Source organism: Sebastes fasciatus, chromosome 17 (genome assembly GCF_043250625.1).
Source record: "Sebastes fasciatus isolate fSebFas1 chromosome 17, fSebFas1.pri, whole genome shotgun sequence".
In the NCBI taxonomy this organism is placed as follows: domain Eukaryota; kingdom Metazoa; phylum Chordata; class Actinopteri; order Perciformes; family Sebastidae; genus Sebastes; species Sebastes fasciatus.
The window spans coordinates 2,282,159-2,295,546 of NC_133811.1; the positions used below are offsets into that span (position 1 = coordinate 2,282,159).

At 42.1% G+C, this 13,388-nt stretch overlaps 1 protein-coding gene across 1 annotated transcript; it reads left to right on the plus strand.

Annotated features, from left to right (window-relative positions):
- Positions 1 to 223: 223 nt before the first annotated feature.
- Positions 224 to 11,241, plus strand: tpi1a (triosephosphate isomerase 1a). The gene is made up of 7 exons (XM_074613589.1): positions 224 to 451; positions 2,939 to 3,062; positions 3,240 to 3,339; positions 5,643 to 5,760; positions 6,921 to 7,006; positions 8,321 to 8,408; positions 10,335 to 11,241. The coding sequence occupies exons 1-7, from the start codon at positions 340 to 342 to the stop codon at positions 10,451 to 10,453; spliced, it is 747 nt and encodes a 248-aa protein (XP_074469690.1). The 5' UTR covers positions 224 to 339; the 3' UTR covers positions 10,454 to 11,241.
- Positions 11,242 to 13,388: the final 2,147 nt, after the last annotated feature.

The window sequence follows — 13,388 nt, forward strand, 5'->3', positions numbered from 1 at the left end:
GAGTAGAAGTCTAGAGTAGAGAGGGAACACTGAGGGGATGTCATCCTTCATTATAACAGCAGGTGGCGGTATAGCTCCATAAAGCTGTTCTCTCTTCATAAACCCAAACCAGAAGAAGAGGGGTGGTTTTTGCCGGTGTAGAGTTGTGATATTTCCGACAGCACATGACATACTCACCAGCTGGAGTCTTCACCCTGCAGCTGAAGTGCTCCTCCGGACCTCCTCCTCCGGACCTCCACCTCCTCCTCCTCCTCCTCCTCCTCCTCCTCCTCCTCCTCTCTTCACCGGGTATCTGCCTCCTCCTCCTTCTCACCGGGTATCCGCCTCCTCCAGCCAGCCATGGCGCTCCGGAGCTTCTTCGTGGGAGGAAACTGGAAGATGAACGGGAACAAGTCGAGTCTGGAGGAGCTGATCAGCACCCTGAACACCGCCAGCCTGCACGACCAGACCGGTAACTCTCTGATTATTAATGCGTCTTCTATACTCTGCCTGCACATGAACTGTCTGCTGGTTTCAGGGTGTACAGATCAATAAATAAAAGTGATCAATATAGAATCAGACCATCTTAGAGGAGATGATGCTGCTGATCAGATGACCCCCTGGCATTGGGAGTCATGTAATCAGGATGGGTTGCATAAAGGCCTCTGACGTTCCTGTCTTATCCTCAGTGGTGGAGAGTAACTAAATACATTTACTCAGTTACTTAAGTGTAAATTTAAAGTTTATAATTATACTCCACAGTAGGCTATTTTAGAGGTAAATATTGTACTTTTATACTCCACTACATGTTTATTTTATTTTACATAACCATACAAAACCTCCCTACAAAAATACAGTGTTTTAAGGCCCCTTTATACCTTTCATATATAATATATATATATATATATATATATATATATCCACCAAAGTAAACTTTCCCCCCTTAACTTCTCCGATAGTTTCATTTGAATATATTTGAACTGTTTTAGGTCCAAAAGGGTTGACACTCTCTTAATATTTAAACAATAAACAAAGAAATAAAAACAGATTTATGTATATGAGGGCTGTATTAGGGCCATTGTAGGTAAAAAAATATATATAGTTTAATATTATTAATATATATATATTAATAATATTAAACTAGCCAGGTGAGGGGGATAATATTCTGAGAAAAAAAACTCGAAAAAAAGTTGAATATTCTCTGAGATTAACGTGGTAAATTTACGAGAAAAAAATCACAAATTTAGAAGAAAAAAAACTCAAATATTCAATATATTATATGATAAATTATTATTGAGAAAAAACACAGCACACACTGCGGTAACATGAGCCGCAGAGTGCTCACTGTACTGTAAGTAAAAGATCTGAGTACTTCTTCCACCACTGCTTATATCCTGACTGAACATATCAATACACATGAGTATCACAGTATCTTGTTGTGCGATACTGTATTGATTCTCCAAAACACTATCGATTATTAATTAACCTCTTCAGAATCAGACGGCCCACCGGCGGACCTGGCCGCTATTTGATCTTTGGGATGTTGCAGCAGGCTGCAGTAAACTTACTGGTATCAAATGAAACTGCATTTTGGCGAGGAAAAACTGGCATGTCCATTTTCAAAGGGGTCTCTTGACCTCTGACCTCCAGATATGTGAATGAAAATGGGTTCTATGGGTACCCACGAGTCTCGCCTTTACAGACATGCCCACTTTATGATAATCACATGCAGTTTGGGGTAAAAAAACATGCAGTGTAGCACAATATATTGAATCGTTACCCCTGTATCATGATACGTATATTGTATCGCCAGATTCTTGCCGATACACAGCCTTTATTCTGACCTGACTTTCACACTGCATGTTTTTATTCTTTATATAAATTTCCATGTGAACTTGTTTGTCGAGTTTCTTTTTCATTTTTATGACCATTCTCATCAGCACTTCAGCTAATAGTGGTTGAAGAAATCAACTAACTCAACTCAGGAACCTAAACATGCTGTTCTGGTGCTTTAAAGGTCCCATCTTGTAAAAAGTAAGATTTTCATGTCTTTAATATTATAAAGTAGGTTTAAGTCCTATATAAATACTGTGAAAGTATCGAAGCGCTCAATATACGGAGAAACACACACAGCCCGTATTCAGAAATTGTGCGTTTGAAACAAGCCGTCAGGATTTCTGTCCTTTCGTGATGTCACAAATATACAATATTTGGGCCATTGCACGGTTTTAAACGTAAACATTCTAAATGGGTCCCAGTTTATTTCTTGTTGCAGTGTATGTGAATGACATCAGCTGACAGGAAGTAAACATGGACCCAAACTGTTGCCAGGCGATGCAATTCTGTTGCAATTCCGTTGAAATGCACTAAAACGGAGCGTTTCAGACAGAGGGTAAATACAGGTATATTCAGGCAGACAGTATGAGGAAAATAAAGTTTATTTTTTAACATTACAGCATGTAAACATGTTCTAGTAGAAACACAAAATACAAGTATGAACCTGAAAATGAGCACGATATGGGACCTTTAAAGGTAGTCCTGCTTTTACAGCCACACTGCAGCCATTAGTGACGGAACTCTACTGAAAATAAATGTAACCCAATTAAATTGAATTAAATTAACCTTCTCAGCTCAGGGCCAAAAAGGCGTGTTTTTCACACAGTCAATGTGTTTCACCTTTTCTTTTGCAGGACGAGGCAGGGGGAGTTTAGTTGCATTGAAGGTTTCGGATGAATTAAATGCAAATAAATGTAGAATTTAGGAAACACAAATCAACATGCACAGAGAATTTACAACCTTGCATGATGGTTAACTTCTGCTTGTAAAGGAAGAGGACTGTTGATGATGATGGGAACAGTGGGAGGGGACACTGGCATCAACGTGGGACTGGTAGGGTTAATGAAGAAAAGATAGAAAGTGCAAACAGAAATAGAAAAAGTTCCGATGAACTATTTTTCAGAGGTGGTGTGCGGAGCCCCCTCCATCTACCTGGACTTCGCTCGGTCCAGTCTGGATCTCAGGATCGGTGTCGCCGCCCAGAACTGTTACAAGGTGGCCAAGGGAGCGTTTACAGGGGAGATCAGGTATCTCACCCACTGAATGAATGCACTCATGAATTATTCATAACGCAATCCTATTTATTAATTAGACTGCAGGCTGATGGACATTCAAATAACTTTGTGTCACTGAGGATATGGAGATATAATTTATGATACATCACCTGATCTTCTGTGACTTCAACATGTTTCCTGTCCCTCCAGTCCGGCCATGATAAAGGACTGCGGGGCAGACTGGGTGATACTGGGACACTCTGAGCGCCGTCACGTCTTCGGGGAAAGCGATGAGCTGATTGGTCAGAAGGTGAGGCGCTTCCTCTCGCTACAGAAAATGTTTGTGCTTGGAGGTTGAAAATATTGACATTAGCTTTGGAAAATACATCCAAATTACTGGTGTGGCTGCAGGGAAGAAAATAAACTACACCCGCTGGATATGAGAAACTATAAAATACTCCTTTATGTAGACTGACTGTGTTTAAAGACTAAGGTTAATACCTGTAATCTTAATTTGGATTTGTTCATTTGATTCTGGTGCTAGCTGCACTATTAATCTGAAGTTCTGAGTCTCTTCAGTTTTATGCCTCCACCGTCAAGTTAGACGAGTCCACGTCAAGTTGCAGGTCCTCATTTTTTCAGTCTCCAGTCTCGTCTACGTTTTGTCCGGCCTACAGGATGGATGTGAAAGTACACTGAAGCCTAAACCGGCATGATTTTTCAATTTACTAGCTTATGATTAAAAGGTTAAAAACTGTGGCTAAATTTGATTTTTCACTATTTTTTAACCTTATTACCTCCGCCAAGGCCGCAGTGCTAGGAAGGAGGTTATGTTTTCACCGACGTTGGTTTGTTGGTTTGTTTGTTGGTTTGTCTGTTAGCAGGATTACTCCAAAAGTCTGTGATGGATTTGAATGAAATATGTTGGAAGGGTGGGATTTGGCCCAGTGAACAATCCATTAGATTTTGGTGGCGATCCGGATCATGATCCGGATTCAAGAATGTTTTTAAAGATTCCGATCAGCCAGAACATTAACTTATTAACTGTAGATTCTGCGTTTTTTCACGTTAAACTCGGTGAAATTACAGTTGAGTTGGACCAAAGCACACTTGGTTATTGTTGGAAAGAGTAACGACGACGGTTTAGGTGAGTTTTATTTTGTTTCTGTCCAGTTTGAATGAAGTGTTTTACGATCCTCCGCTACGTACAGCTGATCTCATCATAAACAAAAATACACGTGGATGATGGCGCAAGCTGAACAGAGAGGGGGGGTAATCGTACCGCGTAATCGCGGAGGTCTGTGCACTGACTAATGGGGACAACAATTTCTGAAACTAGTCGAGTATTAAGGGAGAGCGCTGCAGACGGCAGCTGTAATATGGAGCCATTGGGGCAGTGGCGTGGTGGCTGCGTGATTCACGCGTCGGGCGTTCACACCAGCTGCATTTCAGCTGCTTGTCTGCTGCGTTTCTGCTGCTGCAGCTGCTGCTGTCAGCCCTTTCTTATTACATAGAGTTTGCCTTTTAATGGCCATTTCATTTCATTATAAATATCATTTATATTTATTTTAGACCGAGAAAGGTCCAGAAACGTTTGGTAATTTGTAAATAATAGTAATAATCCACAATTAAAACTCTGTACTATATTCATTCGTGGAGCTCTCCAAGTCACTGCATGTTCTAGAACAGTCCAGCACATATTTCAGAATAAAAGCCTTGTGTTAACAAATGAAGGAATTCTGCCTACAGATAAAACCTCTTGAGGGGTTTTATTTTTAAATGAAAGCAGGAAGTGTTGATTTAAACCCCATACTTTATCAATTCATGGAGCTCTCCAAGTCACTGCATGTTCCACAGCACTGACTGCTCATATTTCAGAATAAAAGCCTTGTGTTAACAAATGAAGGAATTCTGTCCACAGCAAAAACGCTTGCACGTGAGAAAAAAATGTTTTACTTTGAAATGAAAGCAGGAAGTGTTGATTTAAAAATACGTCTTTACTTTTTTTTCATCTTCGTATCATATTCTACAGATAGACATCGAAACTGTTCTGATCTTGCTGGTATGATGTCAATATACACTCAATAGATCACTTTCACTGTCCGTGACATATTTTACAGATGTCTAGACATGTAAACTGAATTAATCTAGCTGATATTATGTTGATATACAGTCGATAGATCACTTTCACTGCCTGTTGCTGCTGTGAGACGCGCGCGGCACGCGTCAAAAATAGGCGAGACCTCTATTCTCTAGAAGAGACGCAGCCGAGACGCGCGTCTGTTCAGCGGTCTTTAAACTGATAGATCCACACACCAAGCGCTCCCTCAATTTGGTTTTTAGTCGTCTAGATTACAATTAACCTTTTTTCAGTGGCTATTTGTGGGAGTTTCTGGATGTAGTTCTTGGCAAAAGTTGCACAACATCAGTAAATATGTCAAATCCTGTACAAACACCACGGTAGTGTTGTGCAGATTTATTTGATGTCACCACATTAATGGAGTAATTCCCCAGATTTAGAGGCTCCACTAAATCAGCATTCAGTGAATTCAAACCTGTCTGTGGCAATATGATGCACACACGTCAGGTAAAGAGTCTGTGGTTGACCCTCAGGTGGCTCACGCTCTGGAGAGCGATCTGGGTGTGATCGCCTGCATCGGGGAGAAGCTGGAGGAGCGGGAGGCGGGCACCACCGAAGAAGTCGTCTACGCTCAGACACAGGTCATCGCAGGTAAATAAAAGAAACTTTTTTTTACAATTTCATTTTATTATTTTATGTGTTTTTCTTTAAATATTTTCTTTTTTGTTCATTATTCCCTTTTTTCTTATTTTTTTTAACTATGTACAATATATAATTTTTTATTTTTTTTGGTATTATCAAATCAAATCAAATCAATTTATTTTTGTATAGCGTCAAATCACAACAGAAGTTATCTCAAGACGCTTTATATATAGAGCAGGTCTATGACCGTACACCATAGTTTAGAGACCCAACAGGATCCACCAAGCGCACTGTGGCCAGGAAAAACTCCCCGATTACTGGGAAGAAACCTGGAGCAGAACCGGGCGCAGGGCGGGCGGCCATCTGCCGAGACCGGCTGGGGGGATAGATAGATAGAGAGAGAGAGAGAGAGAGAGAGAGAGAGAGAGAGAGAGAGAGAGATAGAGAAGCAGCCACAATAGCAGTCTAGCAGCTGTAATAGCTAATACAAGTAGGACTGATAACACAAAACCAATTATGACATTGTTGGTCTTGTGGATCTTCTCTTTTGTCGCAGGCATTACTGTTTTCCTGCTGATCACTGATTTTTCTTACACACTGATGAAAATACGTCCGTATTTTTCTCCATTCTTTAGTTGAAACTTATTAAAAGTGATCAAGATATGAGGTGACTTCTCCGTTACCGTGGGACTGCTGAACATCAACAACACATACAACAGTAATAGTCTCATTTCTGTGGCCGGCTTTTCAGTCCTCATGTAGAACAAACTACCACTTTATAGTATTTTATTGATGATCTTACATCTTTGCCTCATGCAGCCTACTTCTGCACTCAAAGTAGGCTACGCGCTGATTTAAAATGCAAATAGGTCAGTGGTCTCTGCTGTCGTCTTGCTCCTCTGTTCATGCAGGATTTTCAGAAAACAAGTTACAGAAGTGATGGATCTTTGCAGCGCTGCTCTGCCTTTAGGATGCTTCTCGGTCTGAAATATATAGATATATCTTTTATGTTATTTAATGTGAATCTGTTAGGACAAATGCTTAGTGCAAATGTTTCCCTTCTGTTGTTGCTCTGTGATTTTGGGGTATTTTACCTCAGTATCAGTGTTTGCATGGCTACATCATCATGTTAAATATTTGGTGTATAAATATTGGTTTATGTGTCCCAGAGAACGTGAAGGACTGGGGGAAAGTGGTGCTGGCATATGAACCTGTGTGGGCCATCGGCACGGGCAAAACGGCTTCACCTGAACAGGTAACAGTGACTCCTTCCTCTGTTAACCTTCTGTTAACCCTCTGTTAACCCTCTGTTAACCCTCTGTTAACCTTCTGTTAACCTTCTGTTAACCCTCTGTTAACCTTCTGTTAACCCTCTGTTAACCCTCTGTTAACCTTCTGTTAACCCTCTGTTAACCCTCTGTTAACCTTCTGTTAACCTTCTGTTAACCCTCTGTTAACCCTCTGTTAACCTTCTGTTAACCCTCTGTTAACCTTCTATTAACCCTCTGTTAACCTTCTGTTAACCCTCTGTTAACCTTCTGTTAACCTTCTGTTAACCCTCTGTTAACCCTCTGTTAACCCTCTGTTAACCCTCTGTTAACCTTCTGTTAACCCTCTGTTAACCCTGTGTTAACCTTCTGTTAACCCTCTGTTAACCCTCTGTTAACCTTCTGTTAACCCTCTGTTAACCTTCTGTTAACCTTCTGTTAACCTTCTGTTAACCCTCTGTTAACCTTCTGTTAACCCTCTGTTAACCCTCTGTTAACCTTCTGTTAACCCTCTGTTAACCTTCTATTAACCCTCTGTTAACCTTCTGTTAACCTTTTAACCTTCTGTTAGCCCTCTGTTAACATTCTGTTATGTTCAGTCAGGCAGCCAAACTACAGCAATTTACTATCAATTAATTTGACACAACACTGACCTGAAGGCAGGTGATTACCATTAAATACCAGGTTATATACAGTATATATATATACACATATATATATATATATATATATATACACTAGGTTATTTTATTGTTTGCTTTTTATTTTTGGCCATTTTTTTGAAATGTTTAATTTTAATTTTATATATTATTATGTTTTATTATTTTTTATTTTATTATTAAAAAATGTTATCATTATTTTAGTATTACAGTATAACCTTTAATGTGTATTATTTTTTTATAGTAATAGCCTTTCTGTACTGGACCATACAGTACCAGCGGGTGTGTTCAGTGTCCTGCAGATCCAATTTCTCTGGTATAAACTCAGCTGGCTGCCAGTATTTTCACCTCCACAACCCACAATATACTCACACCTGCAGGCTGACATTCAGCTGGTGTCAGCTCAAAACATTGTTTCTTGAAATCTGGTTGTTTTGACCAAAAGCAAAGGATTATGCTCCTTATCTGTGACCTATTCCAGATAAACTAACTCAACTAACAAACTGTAAGATGAAGTTTTATTTATGTTAAAAGATTTGAAAGTGTGTAGTGTTACGTGTAGATTGTTTGGTCATACAGGCATGAAACACTGTACATAAATTCTGTAAAATTCACAATTATATTGTGCATGTGTGTGTCCAGGCTCAGGAGGTCCATGAGAAGCTGAGGGCGTGGCTCCGAGCCAACGTCTCAGACGACGTGGCCGACTCTGTGCGCATCATCTACGGAGGTCAGTGATGATTTTTGGCAGTTTTACCTTTTAAAGGAACAGTGTGTAGCATTTAGGGGGATCTATTGGCAGGAATGGAATATGTTTTCTATAATCACCTGATTCTAATTATATTTTTTTTGTAGTTTAGACGGAGCCATTTATACCTACATAGGGAGCGGGTCCTCTTCACAGAGTCCGCCATGTTTCTACAGTAGCCCAGAACGGACAAACTCAAACTCTGGCTCTGGAGAGGGATATTCACATTTTCACGTCGACCACTGTAGTTCTGCGACACGCTCGGCACACAGTAGAAGTTTCAGTTGGTTGCAATCTCCAACCTCACTGCTAGATGCTGCTAAATCCTACACACTGCACCTTTAGAGCTGTGTGTATGATTTGAACATTTTTGACTTGGTGACTTCCTAGGGGTTGTTTCCTGCGTGTACCTGGGAAGATTTTTGATTTTCTTTGCTACTCGTATGTACCAGCACCATAACCCTACTCTGGTAAGGTTTCAAGATTTGTTCAGTTTTGATCAAGGGTGGTGAGCCCTGATGAGCTCCACTGATCACATGATCTGCGGTTGAATAGCCTAACAAAATGATGTCCTAACGTCTTTTCCTAACTACTTTTCCTTGACCTCGATGGAAAACGTCATGAGGTCAAGGAAAGATGAGAAGGAGAATTCAGAAGGATTTAGGAAAAGACAACCGTGGTGCTCAGAGAATCCAACTGCACTTACACTAGACTCCGTAATTATGCAACAGCGATGTTATTGACGTGCATCGCTTTAAATGATGCTGCCACAATGAATTGTGGGACGCCATTATCTCCTTTCCTTTGGTAAAGGATGGTCCAGTGTTGCTGAAGGAGATAAGAGACTACATTTTGATGCGTTCAAGCTCTATTCAGTAAAAATTGGCGAAATAATAATTAAACTAGAATTTCACTCGGAGAGCGCAGACCTCCGCCAACGCGTGTCTTTAAAAACAGATCACAGATCACAGCTCACAGCTCACAGCTGGCGGTACCGCGAGGTGGTCGGCTTGTTATTAACACGGTGTGTGTCCGTGTAACGTGTCGGCGGATGCCTCTCTCATCCAGCAGCCTTGTTATGTCTGTAGAACGTTACACTATGTGTCATCCACACACGTATCTCTCTGCTCTCAGATGGAGGCGGGGTCACGCGTCATCAACGCGTCATCAGCTCCACTGCGCATATGTTATACCCGGTGGTCTTAATGCTCAGGGTGATCAGAATCCTTAAAAAAATTCCTGAATCCAGATCATGATCCGGATCCTCACCAAAAGCTAATGGATTATTCATTGTGCCACACCCCACCCCTCCAAAAGATTTCATTCAAATCCATCGCGAACTTTTGGAGTAATCCTGCTAACAGACAAACAAACAAACCAACAAACCAACGCCGGTGAAAACATGACCTCCTTCCTAGGCCTTTGGCCTAGGCGGAGGTAATAATAACGTTATCATGATGTGTTCAAATGTAATCTTTTAAAATTTAGTTTTTGGCAATAAACTTGAGGCGGATCATCAAGGATTACTTATAAATTCGCAAAAAACAGCTGCAAACAGTAAGAAAGGAGTGTACTGTATGTTGAAGTACATGGGATTTATTGTTTTTGTTTTCTACCGTGGTATCGTGTTGGTATCAAGAGTCGTGGAATTTCACTATTATTGGTATCGACTACTAGATTTCTGGTATCGTGACATCCCTACAGCTCAATGTTACAGATATTTTAGTGAGTACATAAAATACATGAAATAGTAAAACTCGTGGGACAAAAGTAGAATTTTATAAAGTAAATGGGACTACCATTATGTATTTTTTACATTCTGTAACTGTTTTATACAGAAGGTTGGATCTGATTTGTTTAACTTCCGACATATTAATATCACCTTATTTCTCTCTCTCCGTCCTCCAGGTTCAGTAACGGCGACTAACTGCAGAGAGCTGGCGTCTCAGATCGACGTGGACGGCTTCTTGGTGGGCGGAGCCTCTCTCAAACCAGAGTTTGTCGACATCATCAACGCACGCGCATAACAGACGCAGGACACGGCTCCATCGGGCCCAATGAAACACACCCGGGCCTTTAGATTGTCACCTTGTGTTCTCGAACTGGGCTGACTGACCCACAGACAGAGGAGGTTTTATTTTGCTAAATAAAATGAGGCCAATATAAGGCGGTAGAATTAATTCAAAGTAAATTTCTGTATGTTTGTGTTGTGTTTTTCTGTCATTTATGGGAGTCAAACTACTATATTTCTATTTCTTTTTACCATTAGGTCAGTTTCTAACAGTGCTTGGTTACAGTATCAAATGTCTTTCAACTTGATTGTTTGTGTTGACTTCAAAGCAAACATCTCGTGTCATTTTACAGTAGCTCCTCATGTTTTCATCTGATTTAATGAATTTTTCAGATGTGGAAGTGGTGACAAACGAGATAAAAGAAATATGATTTGAGGCAAGCAATTGACTTCATGTCCTCCTCATAAAAGAAAACTGTGCTGATGTTCACGTATGTGAATAATAAGAAACGTTAGTATCAGTAAAGTTTCAGCAGTTAGTTTGAGGATCAGTCACCCCAGGTTGTTCTGTGTCTCGATAATGTAATGTTCTATTAATGTTGCACTCTCTCTCTCTCACCCAAATGCACTAACTGTTACTTCAAGGCCCTTGAAAATACTTAAATATATAATAGAATATATAATTATCTATCTTTCTGCTGGACTTTTATTGTGAAGTTGTCACCAATAGGCACTAAAGATGAACTCCTGCTGTATGCTTCACATTGGACCTGAATGAGTAAATCAATAAAATGTGGAAAGATGTTTCATTTTGTGTTTATTCTGTTTATATCATTTTGGCTCTTGTCACATTAATCAGATCAGACTACATGACATTGGCCAAATCTGACACAAAATATCTGACACAAAATGATAGTGTAGTCTTGTTATCTGGGTATAAAGTGAAGCAACACACACTTGTGACCCCTTGTCACAGATTTAATGTATATAGAGAGGTGACAAATTGTTTTGCTTAAACAATTTTAATATTTTAAATAATCGTTAGAGGCCAGAAAAGCTAAAAGCGATCTAGTATTCCACAGGAAAGTACACATTATTAGAGAAAAGTCACTCACTCACCACTCATCTTCAACCTCTTATCCAGGGTCGGGTCGGGGGGGAAACAGCTCCAGCATGGGACCCCAAACTTCCTGTTCCCGGGCCACATTAACCAGCTCTGACTGGGGGATCCCAAGGCGTTCCCAGTGTGGAGATATAATCTCTCCACCTAGTCCTGGGTCTTCCCCGTGGTCTCCTCCCAGCTGGTCATGCCTGGAACACCTCCCAAGGGAGGCGCCCTAGGGGCATCCTTACTAGATGCCTGAACCACCTTAGCTGACTCCTTTCAACGCAAAGGAGTAGCGGCTCTACTCCAAGTCCCTCACGGATGACTGAGCTTTTCATCCTAACTCTAAGGGAGACGCCAGCCACCCTCTTGAAGAAACCCATTTCGGCCGCTTGTACCCGCGATCTAGTTCTTTGGGTCATGACCCAACCCTCATGACCATAGGTGAGAGAAGGAACGAAGATTGACCGGCTCAGCTCTCTTTTTGTCACAACGGTGCGGTAAAGCGAATGCACAGTCCCCACAGTATTTCCCGGGGGACCCGGTCATATGCCTTCTCCAAGTCCACAAAACACATGTAGACTGGATAGGCATATTCCCGGGCCCCCCCCCAGGATCCTTGCAAGAGTGAAGAGCTGGTCCGTTGTTCCACGGCCAGGATGAAATCCGCATTGTTCCTCTTCGATCCAAGGTTCGACTATCGGCTGAACCCTCCTTTCCAGCACCTTGGAGTAGACTACCACGGAGGCTGAGCAGTGTGATACCCCTGTAATTGGCACACACTCTCTGGTCCCCCTTTTTGAACAGGGGAACCACCACCTCGGTCTGCCACTCCTTAGGCACTGTCACCGACTTCCACACAATGTTGAAGAGACGTGTCATCCAAGACAGCCCCTCCACACCCAAAGCTTTCAGCATTTCTGGACGGGTCTCATCAATCCCCGGGGCTTTGCCACTGTGGAGTTGTTTGACTACCTCAGTGACTTCCACCAGGGTAATTGATGATGGTCCCCCGTCAGCTTCCAGCTCTGCCTCTACAATAGAGGGCGTATTAGTCGGATTTAGGAGTTCCTCAAAGTGCTCCTTCCACCGCCCGATTACCTCCTCAGCTGAGATCAACAGTGTCCCATCCTTACTGTACACAGCTTGGATGGTTCCCCGTTTCCCCTTCCTGAGGTGCCGGACGGTTTTCCAGAAGCACCTTGGTGCCGACCGAAAGTCCTTCTCCATGGCTGCTCCGAACTCCTCCCACACCGCCTTGTTTTGCCTCCTTCACAGCAGTGGCTGCTTTCCTTCGGGCCTGTCGGTACCTTGCAACTGCCTCCGGAGTCCTCCAAGATAACATATCCCGGAAGGCCTCCTTCTTCAGTCGGACGGCTTCCCTGACCACCGGTGTCCACCATGGTGTTCGAGGGTTGCCGCCCCTTGAGGCACCCAAGACCTTAGACCACAGCTTACCGCCACAGCTTCAGCAATGGAAGCTTTGAACATCGCCCACTCGAGTTCAATGCCCCCAACCTCCACAGGGATGCCCTCCGCCGGAGGTGTGAGTTGAAGATCTCTCAGACATGGGCCTCCTCCCAGTTCATCCGCACTCACCGTTTGGGCTTACCAGAGTCTTCCCCCACCCTCTGACCCAACTCACCAAAAGATGGCGATCGGTTGACAGCTCCAGCCCTTGTTCAGCCGAGTGTCCAAAACATGCGGCCTCAGATCAGACGATACGATTACAAAATCGATCATCGACCTTCGGCCTAGGGTGGTCTGGTACCATGCACACTTATGAGCATCCTTTTGTTCGAACATGGTGTTTGGTATGGACAGTACATGACTAGCACAGAAGTCC

Bases quoted from the DNA above. Each gene is read 5' to 3' on its own strand.
- tpi1a (XM_074613589.1), top strand. From the start codon at position 340: ATGGCGCTCCGGAGCTTCTTCGTGGGAGGAAACTGGAAGATGAACGGG. The intron at 3,340-5,642 runs GTGAGGCGCTTC...GTTGACCCTCAG, and splicing joins ATGAGCTGATTGGTCAGAAG to GTGGCTCACGCTCTGGAGAG. The intron at 5,761-6,920 runs GTAAATAAAAGA...TATGTGTCCCAG, and splicing joins TCAGACACAGGTCATCGCAG to AGAACGTGAAGGACTGGGGG.